The 23233-nt window shown below is 43.1% G+C and overlaps 1 protein-coding gene across 2 annotated transcripts in view; it reads left to right on the top strand.

Annotated features, from left to right (window-relative positions):
* The first annotated feature begins 4288 nt into the window (after positions 1 to 4288).
* Positions 4289 to 23233, top strand: part of GOSR1 (golgi SNAP receptor complex member 1) — a 65776-nt gene continuing 46831 nt past the window's right edge. Inside the window, exons 1-3 of one of the 2 annotated variants that reach the window (XM_063450015.1) lie at positions 4289 to 4363; positions 19693 to 19813; positions 21344 to 21431. In XM_063450015.1, coding sequence (XP_063306085.1) covers positions 4333 to 4363; positions 19693 to 19813; positions 21344 to 21431 — 240 coding nt within the window. In that variant the 5' untranslated portion in view covers positions 4289 to 4332. The remainder of the gene's footprint in view (positions 4364 to 19692; positions 19814 to 21343; positions 21432 to 23233) is intronic. The other variant, XM_063450016.1, reaches the window with a different exon arrangement.

A 23233-nucleotide genomic window follows, 5' to 3' on the forward strand; every position in this document is an offset into this window, starting at 1 on the left:
CTAAATTAACTAAATATTGGAAAATTATTCACAACCTAATTATTAAAGTGGACAGAACCATTAGCATTTTAACCTCGGAACTAGCCTTATTTAAAAAACTCCCGGAGTCCATTAATAGATCAGACAAAATTATCAGAGGCCACATTTTGATTGCTGCTACATCCCGTTTACCTAGACATTGGAAGTCCCAAAATATGCCATCTCTCAGGGAAGTTTCTAATTTGATTCTAGAAAACAAGGCACACGAATTATCGCATAGAGCTAATATGCGTGATTTTCCAATATTAAAATACAATTGGGATAAGTGGGAAGAAAAAATCAAAACAGCATATGGTCTTTGACATATTTCTTATTAAAGTGCATTGATGTAAAAACATATTATTATTATTATTATTTTTTGCCATATACACTGTTATGCCTATTTTAATGCTGGATGGTTATTCCTTTCCATTTCCAAGTTCCCCTTCCTTTCCTACCCCCGATACAATGTTTATGTTCTTGTTGTTGTACAAATATGTAAAACTTTAATAAAAATGATTTGAAAAGAACATTCTGAACTTCATTAGGATTTAAATCTGATGTAAATGAATTAGCACCCCCTAGTGGAAAACATGAATAGTAACTTTATATCATTACAGTCATGCTTACACTATTCTATGCTGACTAATATGAAACATTCATCTTCTGACAATGAAAATTAGGCAGAAAAATTAAACCAATATCATAATGCTTTGGATCATACATATATCATACAAAGTTTAAGTGTTAAATCATGTATAGCATCTCCCTCATTTCTACACCCCATGTCTCTGTTTGGCCCCCTCTAGACAATTTCAGGCACACAATCTGCCGCCTCCACCCCCTTCACCAAAACCCCAGGCCTCCCTTTCACCAAACCCCTGCTTCACCAAAACCCCTGCCCCCATTCACCAAAACCCCTGGCTACCCGTTCATCAATGCCCTGACTCCCTTCATCAATCCTCTGCACCCCTTCGTCAGACCTTGACACCCTTAATCAATCCCCTGGACCCCCTTACCAGTCCCCTGCCCCCATTCACCAATCATCTTCCCACTTTGCCAATCCCCTGCCCTCCATCAGTCCCCTGCCCTCCTTCAACAATTACCAAGCCCCCCTTCACCAGTCCCCTGCCCCCCTTCATCAGTCCCCTGCCCCCCTTCATCAGTCCCCTGCCCCCCTTAATCAGTCCCTTGCCCCCCTTCTTCAATCCCCTGCCTCCCTTAATCTATGCCCTGCCCCATTTACAAATCACCTGCCCCCTTCCATTAATTCCTGCCCCCCCCCTTTATCAGACCATTCCACCTTAATCAATCTCCTACCCCCTTCAACAACCCTGCACCCCTTCAATAAAAGGCAATATATTTAGCAAAAAAAAAAAAAAAAAAAGCAATAAGAACTAGGACTCACTTCCCACTACGCCGCGTCGTCGCTGATTTAAGAGCACCGGCCGCCGACCTCACACGCACCAAGCGGATCCTGCCGCGGCTCCCTGTGAAGGCGGAGCATGTGGACGTTGCGCCCCCACGCTCCTCCTCCTCCACACCTCTTCATTCTGCAACAGATCCTGGCCACGGCTCACCACTCCCCTCATAATTTGCAAGTCAAGTGCATAGCAGCACTATGCACTTGACTTGCTCTGGCATTTGTAAACCCAGCACTTAACTTGGGCTGGCCTCTTTGTGATCGACTGCGAGCTGTGTCGGCCGCCCCAGCGCCCCTGTTGCCATGGCGCCCTGTGCGACCGCCAGGGGCGTATTAGCCGCGAGGCAAACAAGGCATTTGCCTTGGGCGGCATTTTCCAGGGGGCGGCAAAAAACGCCGCCCCCAAATGCCCAAGGCAAATGTACTGTTAGCCTTGCGGCTAACAGACATGCTGGGCTGGTTGCTGGGCGGCCGGCGAGGGAGCTCTTCCCCTGAGCTCTCTGCTCAGCTCCCTCGCGCGCCGCCCGCAGAGTGAGACTGAGAGCCGGAATATGACGTCATATTCCGGCTCCGCCTCCCAGCCTCACTCTGCGGGCGGCGCGCGAGGGAGCTGAGCAGAGAGCTCAGGGGAAGAGCTCCCTCGCCGGCCGCCCAGCCTGCCCGCCAGTGCCGTCCTGCAGCCACTTGACCACCAGGGAATTGGAGAACACCCCCAGCATTCCCAAAGGTAGTGGAGGGGGAGTAAATTAAAAAAAAAAAAAAAATGTGTTAATGTGAGTGTGTGTGTGTGTGTGTGTGTCTCTGACTGTGTGTGTCTGATAGTGTGTGTGTGTCTGTTAGTGTGTGTGTGTCTGATAGTGTGTGTGTCTGATAGTGTGTGTGTTAGTGTGTGTGTGTCTGATAGTGTGTGTGTGTCTGTTAGTGTGTGTGTGTCTGTTAGTGTGTGTGTCTGACTGTGTGTCCGACAGTGTGTGTCTGACTGTGTGTCCGACAGTGTGTGTCTGTTAGTGTGTGTGTGTCCGACTGTGTGTGTTTGTTAGTGTGTGTGTCTCACTGTGTGTGTCTGTTAGTGTGTGTGTCAGACTGTGTGTTTGTTAGTGTGTGTCTCACTGTGTGTGTCTGTTAGTGTGTGTGTCCGACTGTGTGTGTTTGTTAGTGTGTATGTCTGACTGTGTGTGTTTGTTAGTGTGTGTGTGTCCGACTGTGTGTGTTTGTTAGTGTGTGTGTCCGACTGTGTGTGTCTGTTAGTGTGTGTGTCTCACTGTGTGTGTCTGTTAGTGTGTGTGTCCGACTGTGTGTGTTTGTTAGTGTGTGTGTCCGACTGTGTGTGTTTGTTAGTGTGTGTGTCTCACTGTGTGTGTCTGTTAGTGTGTGTGTCAGACTGTGTGTGTTTGTTAGTGTGTGTGTCTCACTGTGTGTGTCTGTTAGTGTGTGTGTGTCCGACTGTGTGTGTTTGTTAGTGTGTGTGTGTGTCCCCGACTGTGTGTGTTTGTTAGTGTGTGTGTCCGACTGTGTGTGTTTGTTAGTGTGTGTGTCTCACTGTGTGTGTCCGACTGTGTGTGTTTGTTAGTGTGTGTGTGTGTCCGACTGTGTGTTTCCGACTGTGTGTGTCCGACTGTGTGTGTCCGACTGTGTGTGTCTGACTGTGTGTGTCTGTTAGCTAGTGTATGCGTATCTGTCAGTGAATGTGTGTGTATTTAGAAGGCGGGGCAGGGGGGAAGGGTTGGGTGGGGGTGGCGCGCGTGCGCGCGCGCGGGGGGGGGGGGTGTCTGAGTTTTGTCCTGCCTAGGGCAGCACAAAACCAAGATACACCACTGGCGACCGCACAGCTCGCACACCCCAAAGGCCGGCCCTGACTGCATCCATACCACTTCCATGAGCTGATGCGGTCTGGGTACCTCTGATGCTCACTTTAGAGACTTCTCTAGGGCTGCACCGTTCCTATGGAACACCCTTCCCCTCTCTGTTAGACTCTCACCCAATCCCCACTCCTTCAGAAAAATCTTTGAAAACTTACTTCTTTAGGAAAGCATATCAATTAAACTGCTAACAGCTTTCCCTCCCAGCACCCTGATTCCTCTCCTTAACCCCTTAAGGACCAAACTTCTGGAATAAAATGGAATCACGACGTGTCAGACATGTCATGTGTCCTTAAGGGGTTAAACTGTCATCAAAACAAAACACTAAGCCCTCAATGAACACTATCCTAGCAGCATACTTTTCTACCCTACCCATACCTTTTGTGTCACATTACCGCACTCCCTCTAGCATGTAAGCTCATTGAGCAGGGCCCTCAACCCCTCTGTTCCTGTGTGTCCAACTTGTCTGGTTACAACTACATGTCTGTTAGTCCACCCATTGTACAGCGCTACGGCACTTGTTGGTGCTTTATAAATAATAATAATAATAATAATAACAATGTCAGTTTTGTCCAAATTTGGAAGGTGTTGATTGTCTGACACTCAAAAATCCTTAACATAGAACCAATGCATGCTACCTGTAACCATAACTGTAGTGGTTATGGTGCACAGAGAACACCTTTAAAGCAAATGATAAAAAAAAAAAAGTTAAACAAAATTAATTTAGACTAATATCTAACTTTTAGTTAGCTAAGTTGGCATTACCGATAAAACCGACCAGTCCTTTTAAATAAACGCCATGGACAAGTGATTTCCCTGAGCAAATTCATTCACAAAATTCCATCTACAGCCCACACCTTATTTACCCAATTTGTTTTTGAACGCGTGCATTGCACAAGCTTTCCAGCAGATGTCGCGCTCGCAGCTAAGCCCAGCCTGCTGTAACCGGGGCCGTCATAGCGACGCTCTATCATCCTGCCAGTCTCCTCTCTATTGGCCGCTCGCCGGACTGGGTGACGTTGGACAACAAAGATGGCCGCTGGAAGCAGCAACTACTGGGAAGGTGAGAACCGGATTCCGGGCTCGGAGATACCGGATACATGATGGAGAGGCTCAGTCCCGGGTATCCTGGCACTCGGTTGTCGTGTTTGGAGTGTCCCCCATTGCTGGCCACATTGGGCATTCAGGAATGGGGGGCTGGTGATGTATTGAGCCAGTCAGACTGCCTACAAGAAGTGAAAGTGAAGTAATTGGGGAATTAACTGTAACATGGGAGGGAGGGCACTGGGGGCAGCACAGGAAAGGCTCCTGTAACCTGCAGACCCATACACACTTTGTATTACTAGCATGGTCTAGTTCAGAGGCACTCCAGGTCTTGTGGACTACATCTCCCATAATGCTATTACAGCCATGGTGCTGGCAAAGCATCACGGGAGATGTAGTTCACTACACCTGGAGAGACAAAGTTTGCCCACCCCCTGGTTCTAGTTCCTTAGATCAGATCATAGCTAGGTCCTTTACCATGGACACCATTGTGAATATAGGAATTTGAAAGGACTGCTGTGAGTGTTAACATCTACTAAAGGGGAGCCCAAAAGGTAGATCCACCAGATATATATATATATATTTTTTCAACTACAGCTGCCATGATGCTTTGGCATTCTAAAGACATGCAAAGCATCATGGGAGTTGTAGTTCCACAACATCTGGGCATCTAGCTTTTGAGCACCCCTGATCTATTATTATTATTATTATTATTATTATTGCCATTTATATAGCACCAACAGATTCCGTAGCGCTTTACAATATTATGAGAGTGGGGATGTAACTACAAATAGGACAATTACAAGAAAACTTACAGGAAAAATAGGTTGATGTACCTGCTCAAACCAGCTTACAGTCTATCTACTACCATTATATTACAGCTGTGTGTTATTTGGACAAGCACTTATCTACCTGTCTGAGTTAGTTCATCTCCCAAATAATTTTACGTATTTGCATTACTTTTGTATGACAATAGCTACTTTATAAATCATTTGTAATATTCGGCTATTTAGTGCCCCTGGTTGATATGTTCATATCAGAGTATCTCTAGCTCTTTTTAGTATACATAACTGTGAACCATGTGATAGGGGAAAATAATACCATTGGGAGGAAGGGCTCTGGAGACATACAGGGTTGTTCACTAAAGTGACCATTTAAAGCGAATTTTCTAATTGAAGGGTAACATATTTGAAATGGATAGTGTACAATTGTGTTTGTATGTGGGAGTGTGTAACAGTGTGCTCATGTGTCTACGAGTGCAGATGTAGGTCCCCCGTGGGAGAAAACAACATGGCCAGTGACACATAACAAATCAAGCTCACCATCGTGGTTATGTTGCCTAGTGCCATGGCATAGACTTTTGACATAAATCTGGTTCGTTCATGGAGTCTATAGTTTACATCCTCCTCGGCCATATTGATAATGAGTAATTGCAATTCCCCATTAGTGATGTCAATTTCGTCCAATCAGGTCTGCATTTAGTGGTAGGGAGCACTGGGCTAAACTGCCTAGAACACTCAGCCAACCACTGCTTTCCAGTTTGAATGAAAGTGACATTGATGATGCAGAAAAAATAATTCTGGCAAGGACACTTGAGGCTGCATACCCTCTACAAGACTTAAAAGTAAAGTAATACTAATGCTAACAATAGTTTGAGGTCCCTGTCTACAATAGGCTTCAGTTGCTAAGCACATAGAGGCAACTCTTCTGTTTGAGTCACACACCCAAAAGGTGCTTGTGGAAAGTTGACATTACTGTCATGCACTGCTTATTAAACTGCTGTCATCTCCTGTGTCCAGGCGCCTGTCATTGAAGATTTTTTATCACCCTGTGGAATAATTATTTATTTATTTTTCACTGAAAATGCACCATTTTATATTATTGCTCTTTCCGGTGGTAATTGATTTATCGGTGCTACATTGTAGGGTATTAAATATGTGATTTTTCTTTTTTTTTCTCTCTTATATCTACACTGGAGTGAATGTACCAAATTTTCAATTTGTTTTAGCGTTAAAGGAACACAGCACTTTGAGAAAAAAAGTTTTGTTTTTTTTTTAACTTGTGTCCTTGTAGTTTTTTCGATTTCAGGGCCGCCATTTACTTATCATTATTCCAGTGCACGTTTGACAGATTCTCAGAGAAGCATTGTGGCACCAAGACACATGCATGGTGATGGACCCAATCCGCCAGTCAAATGCTTCTCGTAGCTAAACATAGCTGCCGTGATGGCTAGTGCTATTTGCATGTACACGGCCCAGTGAAACACTATCCATTACACGTTTTAGACTTTCCAGTGCTTGTTTCCAATTAACAGTGAGTGTAGGTCCAACAAAGTCAGTGATGTAAGCATGCTTAGTGTGCTAACATTGGTATGAGAACTATAAAGTATGCTTCCCAGCACTTTAATTCAGAGGGTAGAAGATGCACTTTCAGGCTTTTATACAAAAAAACTGGAGAACTGAAGGCTGGGACAAAGGACATTATGGCACTAAAATATCTTCAATAAGATGAAGCCATTCTTGTGGCTACAATGTTCTTTTAAGCTAAAATACAAAATTGTGACATTGTTTTATTGTTAGAGATCAGAATTTAGAACAGTAGATTATTTCATATAATATATAAAGAGCTAAAATTTAATATTACAGGATATACTACATTTTAATTCTAATGCCTCATGTAGAACTTTACAATATGGAGAAACAAGGTTTTTGTTTATATACATTTTTGTTGTTTTTATTCATGCATTCTTCAGTATGAAAATAGTTGGTTTACTGGTTAAATATATATGGACAGAGAAAAAAAAACAAAATAATAGCAATTATATGTACTACAGGGCTTGACAAATTTGCTTGGAATTTAGGAGACTGCTAAAAAGTTAGAAGCCAGGTTGTCTTTAAACAAACCAAGTCCAAAAATAGTTTTTTTAAGGAACACTATAGTCACCAGAATCGCTACAGCTTAATGTAGTGGTTCTAGTGTCTATACCCTGTCCCCGCAGTCTTTTCAATGTGGGTCTTGCCACCTAAACACACACTCACAGAAGCCACAGACTTCGTGTCACACACTGATACTGACACACTCACAAATTATTTTATATTTTTTAAAATTTTGATTTACCTTGTTGAGAGCTGGATTTTATCCTTTCTCTGGGATCCAGTGTGGCTGCTGTAATGTTCCAGTTGTTCCTGCTCTGTTCACACTCGCCCTGTTTAGTGATGCCAGGGGAGGAATGGCATCATATTCTCTCTCGGCATCACAGCAGGGCACGCGAGGGAGAAGAGCAGGAAGATTTCAGCACCGTCGCCACCCAGGCGCCAGGACAAAATTCCTAGTCGCCATGGTGACCTAGCGCCTGGAATTTGTTGACCCCCTTATGTACTATTTCTGGTAACTTTTTTAAGAATGAATAGCAAACATGTCAAGGATAGCTTGGTGAAAGAAATTTACAAATGAAGAATGGATTTTCCTCCTGATCCAATGTACATATGGATACCCTTCAAAAAACATAAGAAATTGAACTGTTTAAAATAGTAAGTGAAGTAATAACTCTTGAAGGAACACTATAGCGTTAGGAACACGAACATGTTTTCTTACTGCTATAGTGTTCTACTCACTATTTATATGGTCTTGCCCCTACTCCTGAGCTTTAAAAAAGTGATTTACTTAAATCATATCCCGTAGTGCGCAGTTCGTAATTGGCCACTCTGCCTCCCTGACAGAGATTATCATCATCAATCTTGGTGATCTCAGCCAATCAATTGCTTCCCCTTTGGTGCATGTGCAGCAAAAAAAGACATGTTGAGTCAATGCATTTCTATGGGGAGTGTTCACCTTATCCATGCAAAGTTGAATGCAGCTCCTACAAAGGTTGCAAGAACTCATCTAGGAAGTCCCTCTAGTGCCTGTCTGAGTAATAAAAGTAATAAAAAAGGGTGTACAAGGATTGTTGTCCTTAAAGGGATACTATAGGCACCCAGACTACTTCAGCTCATTAAAGTGTGCCTATTGCACTTAGTACTGCAATGTAAAACATTGTACTTCCAGAGAAACCTCCAGTGGTTGTCTACCACTCGTCAGTCTCTCAGTCCAAACAGACTTTAGGTCCAGCTATTTCCCCATAGGAAAGCATTGATTCAGTGCTTTCATATGGGGAGGCCTATGCATGTGTGGTATTTGCCGCATATGCGCATTAGTGCCCGTTCATCGATGGACATCGGAGGAGGTATAGCCATGACCCAGGTTTTTTAACTCTTTGCAGCGAGGGAGGGGAAGAAGCTGAATACAGATTTGTATTCCTGTCACTTTAGCAGCCCTCAGCAAATCCCAGGTTGCCGTGGCGACTAAGAATTTTGCCCTGGCCCCTGGGATTGGTCAGCCCATTTCCTCCACTTCCTCCTATCTCAATCTCCATGTTGCGCTCTGTGCGTCGGTGTACCGGGAGGAAGTGAACTGTAATTAGTTTCTCCCGGCGCTGAGGCTGCACAGCAGGACACTGGCAAAGCTAGCAGGACACCTGTCAAAATTGTCTCTGTTTGCCTCCCGCCTCTATTTTTTAGACCCTACCGCCCGCACAATCGTTCCCTTCAGCGCTGGGCGGAAGTAATTGCAGATCCCTTAACTTCCTCCCGGCGCACAGTGAGCTGCACGTGATAGTGAGACAGTTGGAGAAGAGGAGTCTTGACCAGCGGCAGCCCGCTCCCATTAGGCTCAGCCAGCCCCACCAATCTGCCTCCTGCTGTGCCCAGTCTCACTGGACCCCAGGGAAGCTACTCTCCTGTGCCTAAATGTAGGAAACAGGAGTGTGGCTAAAAATATGTATTCACTGTTTTTTTTTTTTCTTTCTATGTGTATATCTGTCATGCATGTACGTCTGTGTGTATCAAATAATAAATATCTTGTGAGTGTGTGAGGATGTGTGTCTGTCAGTGTGTGTGTGTCTGTCAGTGAATGTGTATGTTTAGGTCTCCAGCCCCCTGCCGATCGCATAGGAATGGTGTTTTTACTCACCTGTTCTCCAAAGCCGTGCCAGTCTCGCCACAGCTGGTCCGCCTCCATAACTGAGATTATTAATTACCAATCAACATCTCATAGTGTTGATAAGCATTAAAGCAATGCATCTCTATGGGGAACTTCAGCGCTGCCTCCACGCTGAATGTAGGTGCTGCATATTGTGCTGCACTGCGAAAGGAGACACTTTAGTGGCTGTTGGAGTGACTGCCACTAGCGGTGTTACTAGGCAGCAAGGTAAACACTGCCTTTTCTCTGAAAAAGCAGAGCTTACATTGAAAAACCTACAAGGACAGGTTATAGACACCAGAGTCACTAAATTAAGCTGTAATATTTTTGTTGACTATACGGTCCCCTTAAGAATTGTATTTTTGACACTGAAAAAAAAAGTCTCATAATTTTTTTTTAGCATGCTCCTTGATTGAAAGCAAATTTGTCCATATTGGCCCTGGTAAGTTATATAACAGTTATCTGCTTAATGGAAGGAGACAATGTATTGTCTTGTAGACTGTATACATTTTAATTCTGTCTAAATCTATCCATTTGCTAGCTTTGCAACATGGTTGTGCTGCATTTTATTTGTATCTAAACAAATTCAATTGGAAATTGGCTGCAATTCACATAACACCTATGGGTGCTATCATAAAGAGGCATCTCTTAATTCCAACCAACATATTACTATGTACAAAAAGAAGCACACCTTTGTTAATAACTCAAATCTCTTTATTATTTAACAACCAGTGACAGAGGCTATAAAATATGCTCTAAATCAAACAGGCATAAAAAGCTCACTTGCATATTTCCAAAAAGGGCTGGACACGTGTACAGAACAAAACCCCAACGTTTCGGCACAGCTACTAGTGCCTTTTTCAAACCCCAACATTTCGGCATAGTTACTAGTGCCTTTCTCAAACCCCAACGTTTCAGCACAGCTCCTAGTGCCTTTCTTAAATCCCAACGTTTCGGCGCAGTTACTAGTGCTTTTCTCAAACCCCAACGTTTCTGCGCAGTTACTAGTGCTTTTCTCAAACCCCAACGTTTTGGCGCAGTTACTAGTGCTTTTCTCAAACCCCAACGTTTCGGCGCAGCTATTAGTGCCTTTCTCAAACCCCAACGTTTCGGTGCAGTTACTAGTTCCTTTCTCAAACCCCAACGTTTCGGTGCAGCTACTAGTGCCTTTCTCAAACCCCAATGTTTCGGCGCAGCTACTAGTGCCTTTCTCAAACCCCAATGTTTCGGCGCAGCTACTAGTGCCTTTCCCTAACCCCAACGTTTCGGCGCAGCTCCTAGTGCCTTTCTCAAACCCCAACGTTTCGGCACAGCTACTAGTGCCTTTCTCAAAGGATAACCACCTAGTATCTCTGATTGATTGTCTGGTGTACTATTAGCATTATTTTGCCTGTGTACAGTTTGGATTTTTTTCTTTTCTTCATTTTGTATTATTATTATTATCGCCGTTTATATAGCGTCAACAGATTCCGTGGCTCTTTACACTATTATGAGAGTGGGGATTTAACTATGAATAGGACAATTACAATTATAGATAGTGCACATCAGCTGGTTTCTTTAACACACTGCATCCTTACATTGGTTTAAACACTCATTGATAGTTGTGTGTGTTTGTATATATGATCTACATATCTATATAATACACATTTCTCTAATGTTCTCCCTTCTATTTTTCACTTTAACACTAACTTCTCTGATCACTAAAATATCCCTATACTCACCTGTCCCTGGCAACACAATCATCATTACTTCCACCTTACTCCCCTCCCCTCCCTATTCATCCCATGCACTCTACACATACCTTTCCAGCCTATCTCCACCAACTCCTCCCAAATCCTCTACATACATACCCTCCTACAAAACTTTCAAATCCTACTCCCACCTTCACTTCCTTTCTATCCTTCTGCTCCTAGCAGCTGGTGATGTATCTCCAAACCCCGGTCCCCTCTCAACAAACACAGCACATACTAACCCAAGGACCCACACTAATCTCGTACCCATCTCATGTTCCTCTAGATCCTCCTTCAATACTGCCCTCTGGAACGCACGCTCTGTTTGCAACATAACTAAATCCACTGCTGTCCATGACTTCTTTATCTCTCGTTCAATAGATTTACTAGCCTTAACAGAAACCTGGCTCTCCCCCTCTGACACTGCCACCCCTGCATCTTTGTCCTTCGGTGGTCTCCAACTTACCCACAACCCAAGAAACTCTGAATGTAAAGGTGGTGGTGTTGGGTTTCTCCTCTCCCCTCACTGCTCTTTTAAACCTCTTCCCACCCCCCCCCCCCTTCCCTCTCTTTCCCGTCATTTGAAATACACTCAATTCGCCTTTTCAAACCCTTCTCTGCTAACATTGCTGTTATTTACCGTCCCCCTGGTTCCCCTCTTCTCTTCCTTGACCACTTTGCTGCCTGGCTACCCTATTTCCTCTCTTCTAACATTCCATCCCTAATTCTCGGGGACTTCAATATTCCTATAAACCCACCTTTGACCTCTGCAGCCACTAAACTACTTTCAATGACTTCCTCCCTCAGGCTATCACAGTGGGCAAATTCTCCCACCCATGTAGCTGGCAATACCCTTGACCTAATCTTCACTTATGCATATACAGTAACTAATATCTGCAACACTCCATATCCACTCTCTGATCACCACCTCTTATCATTTGCTCTTGCGTACCCCCTCACCCAACAACCACAGCCTAACCCCCCTCAACTCAGGAGGGACCTTAATTCTCTGGATCTCCAACAGTTGTCAGCTGACATTGATTCACAACTGCTATCCATCCCTTCCCTCTCCTGTCCTTCACTGGCCATCTCCATATATAACTCTACTCTTACATCTGCCTTGAACACTGCAGCGCCACTCCAAACAAGCACCTCAAGGAGGACCCGCCCCCAACCATGGCATACTAAATCAACGCGCTACCTGCAAAGATGCTCCCGTTGTGCTGAACGCTCCTGGAGGAAGTCTCGTACACAATCAGACTTTCTCCATTATAGATTCATATTGTGTTCATACAGTGCAGCCCTTGCCCTTGCCAAACAGTCCTATTTTTCCTCTCTCATTAGTTCATGTTCCCGCAACCCCAGGCGTCTCTTTGACACCTTAAATTCTCTTCTTCGCCCTGCTGTGGCCACCCCCAAAACTAACCTTACTTCTGATAACTTTGCATGTTACTTCACTGACAAGATTGAACAGCTAAGGAAAGAATTCTCCCCTCCTTGCCTTTCTGTTTCTCAATCACACATAGATCACGCCTTTCCTACCCTTCAGACATTCTCCCCAGCTACTGACCAAGAGGTGGCTGCTCTTCTTTGCTCCTCTCGCCCCACCACTTGCCCGCTCGATCCTGTCCCATCTCACCTTATCAGATCTCTCTCCACTTGTCTCGTGCCTTCTCTAACACACATCTTCAACTGCTCACTCTCTTCTGGCATCGTCTCTGCTGACCTTAAACATGCCACTGTAGTACCTATACTAAAAAAACCATCCCTCGACTCATCCACCCTCTCTAACTACCGTCCCATATCCCTGCTCCCTTTTCCCTCAAAGCTTCTGGAAAGGCTTGTCTTTACCCGTGTGTCTCATTTCCTCAATTCCAACTCTCTCCTTGACCCCCTTCAATCTGGCTTCCGCCCTCTCCACTCTACAGAGACTGCCCTTATCAAAGTCACTAACGACCTAATCGCAGCTAAATCCAAAGGCCACTACTCCATACTAATTCTTCTTGACCTCTCAGCTGCCTTTGACACCGTTGATCATGCTCTCCTTCTTCAAACTCTTCAATCGCTTGGTCTCTGTGACTCTGTCCTCTCGTGGTTTTCCTCTTATCTCTCCCAACGCTCATTCAGTGTCTCCTTTTCTAATGATACCTCCTCCCCTCGCCCTGTCTCGGTTGGAGTCCCCCAAGGCTCCGTCCTTGGTCCCCTTCTATTTTCACTTTATACTGCCTCTCTTGGCAAACTTATTACGTCTTTTGGATTCCACTACCACCTGTACGCTGATGACACCCAGCTATATCTCTCCTCCCCGGACCTCTCCCCTGCCGTCCTGCAACGTGTCACTGCTTGCCTCTCTTCCATCTCTGACTGGATGTCCTCCCGCTTTCTGAAACTCAATCTCTCAAAAACTGAGCTCCTTGTCTTTCCTCCTCCTAATACTGATCCTCCTCTTTCGCTCTCCCTTCAAGTTTGTGGTACCAACATCAGTCCATCCTTGCAAGCACGCTGTCTTGGCGTCATACTTGACTCTGGTCTCACCTTTGAGCCTCACATCCAGCATGTTGCCAAATCCTGTAGATTCCATCTTAAAAACATAGCCCGCATCCGCCCCTTTCTTGCACCAGATACTACCAAGGAGCTTGTCCATGCTCTAGTAATTTCCCGCATGGATTACTGTAACCCTCTCCTGATTGGTCTTCCCAAAAGCCGTACTGCACCCCTACAGTCCGTAATGAACGCTGCTGCTAGACTGATTTTCCTCTCTAGTCGTTTCTCTCACACCTCACCCCTCTGCCAGTCCTTACATTGGCTTCCTGTATGCTATAGGAGTCAATTCAAGGTACTAACTCACACCTATAAAGCACTGAACAACTCTAGCCCCTCTTATATCTCCTCACAGATCCATAGATATGTCCCTTCTCGGTCTCTCCGCTCTGCCCATGACCACCTCCTGTCCGTTGTCCGCACTCGTACGGCCAACTCGCGCTTGCAGGACTTCTCGCGGGCGGCTCCCTTCCTATGGAATAGCCTGCCTACCACCATCAGACTCTCCCCTAGTCTTGCATCTTTTAAGAAGTGCCTTAAAACCCATCTCTTTAGGAAAGCGTATGGCCTCCAAGACTAACCCTTACCTCACATACCTGTCTCTTGCCCTCTCCTAAAGGGCAGTCCACCTTATTTGAATGAAAATTCCTGTCCTAATGTGTTTTACACCCCACCTCCTATAGAATGTAAGCTCGATCGAGCAGGGTCCTCTTCAACCTATTGTTCCTGTAAGTTTATTTGTAATTGTCCTATTTATAGTTAAATCCCTTCTCATAATATTGTAACGTGCTACGGAATCTGTTGGCGCTATATAAATTGCAATAATAAATAAACAAACAAGAAAACTTACAGCAACGATAGGTTGAAGAGGACCCTGCTCAAACGAGTTTACAGTCTATAGGAGGTGGGGTATAAAACACATAAGGACAGGAAATAGCATTCAAATAGGGTGGGAGTGAAGCAGAGCTGGAGGAGAGAGAAGAGTGCTGCCCTTTAGGAGAGAGACGGGTATGTAAGGTAGAGGTTACTGTGGGAGGCCATAAGCTTTCTTGGGTTTTGAGGCACTTCTTAAATGATTGAAGATTAGGGGAGAGTCTGATGGCTGTAGGCAGGCTATTCCATAGGAAATGGCCATACGAGTGCGAGCAGTGGACAGGAGAAGGTCACAGGCAGAGCGGAGAAACTCAGAAGGGGCATACCTATATAAGAGGGGCTAGAATTGTTCAGTGCTTTATAGGTGTGAATTAGTACCTTGAATTGACTCCTATAGGATACAGGAGCCAATGTAAGGACTGACAGAGGGGTGAGGTGTGAGAGGACCGACTAGAGAGGAAAATCAGTCTGGCAGCAGCATTCATTACAGACTGTAGCGGGGCAATATGGCTTTTTTTTATGACTGCCTATATTTATTTGGTGTTTTCTAAATGTTCCATCATGGTGGAGTTTGGTTTATGAATATGCTGTATTAATGTATTGCATATAGTCAGTTAGTCCTTGATTACTGCATTTTATGACCGTGCTGTGCTTTACTAGTTATTGTGTTACCCTATTTTGATAGTTTATTACATTATATTGTCATGTCTTGCTCTCAGTTTGAGGTTATTTTGGCACATTTTGCATTGTGAACAACCACTTATTTGTTAATACTAGTATTGCATACATAGTTTTATTGAAAACGTTTGTAAGGGATACTTAGTTATTGTAAACAAGGTCAGCATATTGATTAAATACAGCCCATTGTATTATTCCAGTTTATCCTCCACTAATATGATATTGGCTATTTTTTTAATCATGTTACTTTTTCTCCATGTTATTGTTTTAGATTGTGAGCAATAAAGTAAAACGGTTACTGTATGTGTGAAACCAAGAGGGCTGCACTCACCTGAACATGCATACATTATAGGGCCAAAATATACAAAATACAGAATCCAGCGCACTCGCTTATAAACTAAACAGTGATTTCAAATCTTAGAGATTGTAATAGTTTTATTTAAAAACACCTCGGCTAGGCAAAAAATGATGGGGGTTTAGTTACATTATATGATCATACATTGCATAAGCCTGCCAACTACGTCAAAGTACCCCATTTTCGGCAGGTCCTATCCTAGTAGCAGCCTAATGCTTGCTCTTATGAGATTAATCCACTTACTTGGGAAATACTTCCTTACTGGGACTCTCTGCAAGTCAAGGCTAAATAGGGTCCTGGAATGAGGCACCTGTAACAGGGTGGGGTGCAAAACCAAGGATTTTGGCACCCCTCCCTGTTACAGGTGACTCATTCCAGGACCCTATTTAGCCTTGACTTGCAGAGAGTCCCAGTAAGGAAGTATTTCCCAAGTAAGTGAATTCATCTCATAAGAGCAAGCATTAGGATGCTACTAGGATAGGACCTGCCGAATATGGGGTACTTTGACGTAGTATGGGGTACTTTGATTGAAGGCATATCAAATATAATGATGTAGAAACTTCAGGACTTGTGGAACATCAGTATCATGCATAGGAGGAAAAAGAGAAATAATAGTGCAGAGTATCCAAGTAAAAAAGTTACACGCTTTATTCACAAATACACTTACAAAATAGAAGTGTCAAACAGGCACGTCAAGCTCAGATGGAGAAGCGAATCCCAATGGAAGGATCCAGTGGAGCAGGAAAACAGATGTACAAATAAAATCAGCAATAAAAGACTCAAAAAACACTGTAAACACTAAAAAAACAAAATTGAACTTCCTCAGGGGCATCAAGCATAATACCGTCCATATGCCTGCATATGGACGGTATTATGCTTGATGCCCCTGCATATGGACGGTATTATGCTTGATGCCCCTGAGGAAGTTCAATTTTGAACGAACGCGTAGGGCTTGTTCATTACAGTGTTTTTTGAGTATTTTATTGCTGATTTTATTTTATTTTATTTGTACATCTGTTTTCCTGCTCCACTGGATCCTTCCATTGGGATTCGCTACTCCATCTGAGCTTGACGTGCCTGTTTGACACTTCTATTTTGTAAGTGTATTTGTGAATAAAGCGTGTAACTTTTTTACTTGGATACTCTGCACTATTATTCCTCTTTTTCCTCCTATGCATGATACTGATGTTCCACAAGTCCTGAAGTTTCTACATCATTATATTTGATATGCCTTCAATCAAACTATTTTTGTGAGTGCAATTATCTATATCCCTTATTTTTATTTTCTGCAACAATATTGCGCTATGTCCGTCTCTATTATTTCTGTATTGTAGATTGCCAATTTTTGGTGTTCTGTTGTTATTGCCTTGAGGATATAAGAGGAATCCTTTATCTACAATACAGCTAATTAAGGGTAATTTGTGTGTTTGTTTCACCTAATACCCACTAAGTGTGTTTGCTGTCTGCACACAGGTGAATTTATACCGTTTGCTGTTTACTTTGACGTAGTTGGCAGGCTTATACAATGTATGATCATATAATGTAACTAAACCCCCATCATTTTTTGCCTGGCTGAGGTGTTTTTAAATAAAACTATTACAATCTCTAAGATTTGAAATCACTGTTTAGTTAATAAGCGAGTGCGCTGGATTCTGTATTTTGTGTGTATGTATGTGTATATATATATATATATATATATTTATTTCTATAGAGAGAGAGAGAGATGTTGGAAGTTTTATTCAGGGAATCAATGCACACATTTAATTTTGCTTTGAACTGTTTTTCTATTATATTTTATGATTAAGTATGCCATTCAGTGATGCCATATGATTTGTATGAATACTTCTGGATCAGAATATTTTTAATATGTCAACTCGGCAGCATTGTAAAGCTCAGTGCAGTAAATGGGAACAAAAGCAACCCAGCTCTGCCTTTAGAAAAAGCTTGGTTCCCAACAGATTGCTCAATCTCAGTTCAAAATGTGTTGAATTACAGTGGTTTCAAACCTTTTTTGGCCCAAAGCACATATCCTTTTTTTTTTTTTTTTTTTGCTTTACTTGCGTATGCAGGTTATCAATATCACATTTAGTTTTCAGTCTTACTGGAGAGAGAGGCATACCTCTAGCCAAACAGACTTAAAGGGACTCTCCAGTGCCAGGAAAACAATCAGTTTTCCTGGCACTGCAGGTCCACTCTCCCTCCCACCCACCATCCCCAGTTGCTGAAGGGGTGAAAACCCCTTCAGTGACTTACCTGAGACCCCCGCCGATGTCCCTCGGCGGTGGTTTCGGGTCGCCGGCGCTCCTCCCCTTCCTTACGTCAGCCGGTGGGCGAGACTGATCCCGCCCGCCGGCTGAGGAGACCTAATGCACATGCGCAGCAATGCCGCGCATGCGCATTAGAGCTCTCCATACGAAAACATTGAAAATGCTTTTCCATGCTTTCCTATGGGGAAATGAGCGACGCTGGAGGTCCTCACATAGCGTGAGGACGTCCAGTGACGCTCTAGCACATAGCACAAACCTGTGCTATAGACAAGGAAGTGCCCTCTAGTAGACAGCCGCTAGGAGAGGACTTAACCCTGCAATGTAATTATTGCAGTTTATGAAAACTGCAATAATTACAGCTGCAGGGTTAAGGGTAGTGGGAGTTGGCACCCAGACCACTCCAATGGGCAGAAGTGGTCTGGTTGCATGGAGTGTCCCTTTAAAGGAACACTCTAAGCACCATAGCCACTATTGTTCACTGTAATGATTATGGTACCATTGCACCTCCCTGGGTAAGTAGTGAAACTGTTTGAGAGCTTACCTGTGGCCCACCTGGCATGCACTCCTGTGAAACGAGAAACCCCTACAAAGTTCCACTGTGCGAAGCTCATCGGATACAAACCTTAGCTGAACATTCTCAGCACCTGCTTGCAGCTCCATGCTTTGCTCAGTAAAGTGCTTGGTGGCAGCAGGTACCCTGCCGACTCTGGTAAATTGTCAAACCCTTGGAGTGTGCCAGGGCACTGCTGGCAAGATAGCCACTACAGCGGGCTGGTTGAAAATCACTGTTCTAGTGGACAGTAGTATTCTGGGGCATTTTAAATATATTTATATGTGACGGTTGTGTCCTCTTTTAATAGAAATTGGCGCATTCATAAATAAACTTTGTTACTTATCGGCTGTCGATCAGACAACCGTTTCTGCTACTTTGGTTAGCTCAGTGGAGCTAAACTCAAGAGACAGGCACTTGTCCAGAGTACCTGCCTTGCAAATACTTCTCATGGACCTGCATTGGGTAGTCTGTGATTGTAAAATGCATAATTAAATGTTTTCTCTGAGGGTATATTTACTAAACGGTGATTAATTTTTGTATTTGGACAGTGTAGAGTCCCTATACATACGTGCTTCTCAGCTGCAGGTCAGATCATTAACCATACGTATCCTTCCACATTAGATGTCAATGTAAGGCTTACCTCAGCATTGACAGCCTGTCCTGATTACTGGATGTTAGATGTCATCTTTCCAATAACAGAGGCTGAACCACTGTTTTTGTACTATAAACGTTACAATTTATTTGAATATTATCAGTCAGCTGACAACCAGAGAAGCACAGTAACTTCCGAGAGAGAACGACAGATGGGACAGTTAGAACCCTGGCACCTGTCCTGGTCATGCAAGCACCCAGGACACAGGTCCCTTTCGCTTTCTGAGACTTAACAGAATCATAAAATAATAACAGTAAGCGTTTAATATAACAATACAACCATAGCAATAATTGGAGTCTGAGTTGTCACACAGCTGTTTAATGTCATTCAGGTAAAACGTGTCATACTTAAGCCAGTTTACAAGTTTAAAGAACTGAACACAAACTTCTAGTTTCAGAAATGGTAGTGTTCATTGAGATGTACAACCTGTATCCAAGTAAATGCATTACTCGTAGAAATCATATGATGTGTGTTAACTGTAGCGTAAGAAGATATATTGGAGTTGGAGCAGACTGGTCAGAGTCAGCTGCGTAGTTTGGTAGAGTTAGCATGCCGCAGATTAAGTAGTGGAGGTCTTTGTGCAATCTCTTTAGCCAAATACTCTGTCTTGAAATAACATGTTTTGTGGACTGTGCTCCCCATGATGTACATCTAAGTGTATATTTTTTTTTATTTTTTTGCAGATCTGAGAAAACAAGCCCGACAATTGGAAAATGAACTAGACCTGAAGCTAGTGTCTTTCAGCAAATTGTGTACCAGCTACAGCCATAGTGGCCCTAGGGATGGAAGACGCGACAGGTATAGGTACTATCTGATTATTTTTATTTATTTATATTTTATGAGGTTTTTTTGTTCTAACGTGTGTAGATATATATGTAAAATTCCGAGTCTTTATTGGATATGCATTAGAAATCAACGTTTCAGTCTTGCCTTGAGGACTTTCATCAGGATCAAACACAAAATACAAATACAAAATCAGTCAAGTATATAGGTGAAAGATAAGTGGAAAACAGACTCACCACAGGTGCTGTGCGTCGCCGGCAGCGTCCTAGTGGGTCACGGGTGCAGGCGCATGAAAGCTCTGCCTCCGGACATTACGTAATGCCGTTTGTGCGCAGCTGTGATCGGATCGTAGCCATGGCAACGCTGTATACAAAATAGACGCTGCCATGGTGACAGCCGCAAGCTTAAGTGTAGAGAGAGGGGGAGAGAGATCAGGACACAAGGCAGGACTGAAACGTATATTTTTAATGCATATCCAATAAAGACTTGGAATTTTAGAAAATAAGACCATGAGTGCAGTTTTCTTATTTATTTATATATATATATATATATATATATCCAAAATATTTATTGGACTAACATAATGTAATTTTTCAAAGATAAGCTTTCGAGAGTTTTCCTCTCTTCCTCAGGTCTGAAGCAATGCTTCAGGCCTGAGGAAGAGCAGAAAACTCTTGAAAGCTTGTCTTTGAAATATTATGTTAACCCAATCAAAAAGGTATCATTGCATAGTATATATACCAGAGTACTGCAGTATGCAATGATAAAAATATATATTTTATTAGGATCCCACCAACCGCAAAGAAAACTAGAACAAGTCAAACAACAATATACAGGTAGCGCCAAGAAAAATACTCCAAACACAATAGTATATAATAAAAAGCAAAATAAGAGCAATTAAAAACACGCAGGATATAAAAAGAATCCACAATAAAACTTGAAAGAATAAAAAATACCAAATGGTACGGCACAGTCTCAAAGGTGGCAATAGATCTTCTAGTCCTGGTATGGGACTTTTTTGGTAGCTTTGCTTAATAGCAATATATGTAAAGGAAGCAAAAACTGAGGCAAACCAATATTGCAATATGGTAATACGTAGTAGGACAAACGACACTTGGATAAGATGTCAACTCACATATGGTAGAGCCATAACCAGCTCTAGGTAAAACAGTATACATTGGTATGCAATCCCCACTTGCAGGATATCCCTCTGGTTTTTTTACACAGTAGAATGATAATAAATCACAACTGGATAACGACGAGGTAGATCATATGAAATGACAAAAAAGCAGCCAATAGTGCTCTCTATATCTCTGAGGTAGCCAAAATACTTTATTTAACAACAGCATAAAAACCACAACACGTTTCTCCCCTTAGGGCTTTCTTAATTGTAGTTGCATTAAGGCCACTATGTTTATATTATGTGTGTTGTGTTACAGTATCTTCCCTTTCATTGTTTGCTACTGAACTGATCAAATGGTTTTTCAAATTATGAACATAATTGGAGAAGGGACATGATAGTCTTCAAAACTAATCAACTTCCATTTTTAGTTCGGACACAACACCACTCCTGAATGGGTCGACCCAGGATCACATGTTTGAAACTATGGCTGTGGAAATAGAACAACTACTGACAAAGGTACTTGTATGCCAAATATACTTCTTCTAGGGACATACTGTGTATAGCTTCTTAACATATTATTAGGTTAATGCTGCCTTCCCATGGCTCTTTAGACCATAAAAGCAGCTCATGACTCGTGTGTTTCTTTGTGCATGTTAACACTGAAGCCAAGGCCAGCGCAACCATAAGGCCTTAGGGCAAACCAGCCTGGAGGCGTAAAGTCCTGGTGACTGGCAGGAGGAGAGCTCACAGTGCTCCCCCTCCGTCTAGTCACTTGATGTAGTATGGCTGGGTGGACTGAGGTAAAGGATTTTCTTTATCCTCTGCCTCGTTTGACAGGAAGCTAGCTGCTCTCTGAGAGCACTGAAATGCTTTCTGTCAGACTGGGTAGAGATTACAGAAGCTTCTCTACCGTGGTCTGGCCACCCACCCTACAAAGGATATAAGCTGGCACTGCAGAATGGGAGAAGTGGGAAGAGCTAGACAAACCACTGGCGAGGAGTTGAGTTAAAGAGACAGACAAAAGGGACTGGGTAAGGGGAAAAGGTGCTGAGGGAAAATGGGAAAAGATGAGGTCAAGGCGGGGAAAGAAACACACAAAAAGGGCTGGTGGGAAAGAGAGACACAGAGGGGCATGGAAAGGTGAGAGAGAAGCACACAAAGGAACTGGGGAAGGTGAGAAAGAAACTCAGTGGCTGGGGGAGTGACACACAAAGGGGCTGGGAGGGAGAAAGAGACCTACAAAAGGGTCTGGGAAGGGGAAAGGAGATACACAATATGGGGGCTGGGTGAGAAGGAGGCACACAAAGGGATTGGTGAAGTAGGAGATACAGAGAGGGGTTAGGGGGGGAGAAGGAGACACACAAAGGGGCTCAGGGAATTAAGAAACATAAAAGGGTTGGTGAGAACGTAAGAGACACACAAAGGGAAGTTGTAATAGACACATAAGGGGGTGTAAGACACACAAATGGGAAAAAATGTATACACTAAAAGAGGTATGAAGTTCAAAAGGGGGTTTAAGAGACAGGTGAAGATGCATTTTTGGGGTTGGAAGGGTGACAAAATACACCTTTGCCTGTGTAGCTAAAAACACTTGCATAGGCCTTGACTGAACCCATATGCCCAACTTTAGTTAGCAAAGAAGCATTAGGAATACACAACATTGAAAGCAAATATAAAATGTCAGAGGTCTCATGCTGAGAGTAGTATTTTCAAACCCAGTCCCTGCTGAACTTAAGTGTGTAAATAGTGATAAACATTATTTAAAAAAATTCTTCCAGATTCACAGTATTCTTATTGGCCACACATTAACAGATCTCATACTGCAGTAGTTATGGGAAGAGATTGCAGCTGCACATAGAAAGAACAGATCTGACAGGGACACCCTGTAATACTTAAAAAAAAAAAAAAAAAAAAAAAAAAATTTAACATGAGGCACTCGAGGGGTCGCAGCAGCCAAGCTCGCACAGGGATGTGTGAGCTGTGCGGCCACACAAGGCGGCATGGCAACAGGGGTGAAATATAGATAAAATAGGGGATAATCTGCTAAATACAGATACAATGGAAAAACATAGCGTTTAACTGTGTGAAGGTGAGTGACACTCAGTGAATTACAATTGGCCACTCACAAATTTTCAGATGGAAAACAGCCTTAAGTGAAATCCTTTCTTCAATGGTCACTGTACTTTCCCATCTTCACACTCCCATCATAGTTTTGGAATATGTAGCTCAGAAAGAGAAATATACAAAAGATGTAGTGCACTTCCAGAATGTAGTACAAAAAAATGGAATAACTTGCATATAAGTTTAAAACAAATCAC

This window comes from Pelobates fuscus, chromosome 1 (assembly GCF_036172605.1).
Source record: "Pelobates fuscus isolate aPelFus1 chromosome 1, aPelFus1.pri, whole genome shotgun sequence".
Classification (NCBI taxonomy): domain Eukaryota; kingdom Metazoa; phylum Chordata; class Amphibia; order Anura; family Pelobatidae; genus Pelobates; species Pelobates fuscus.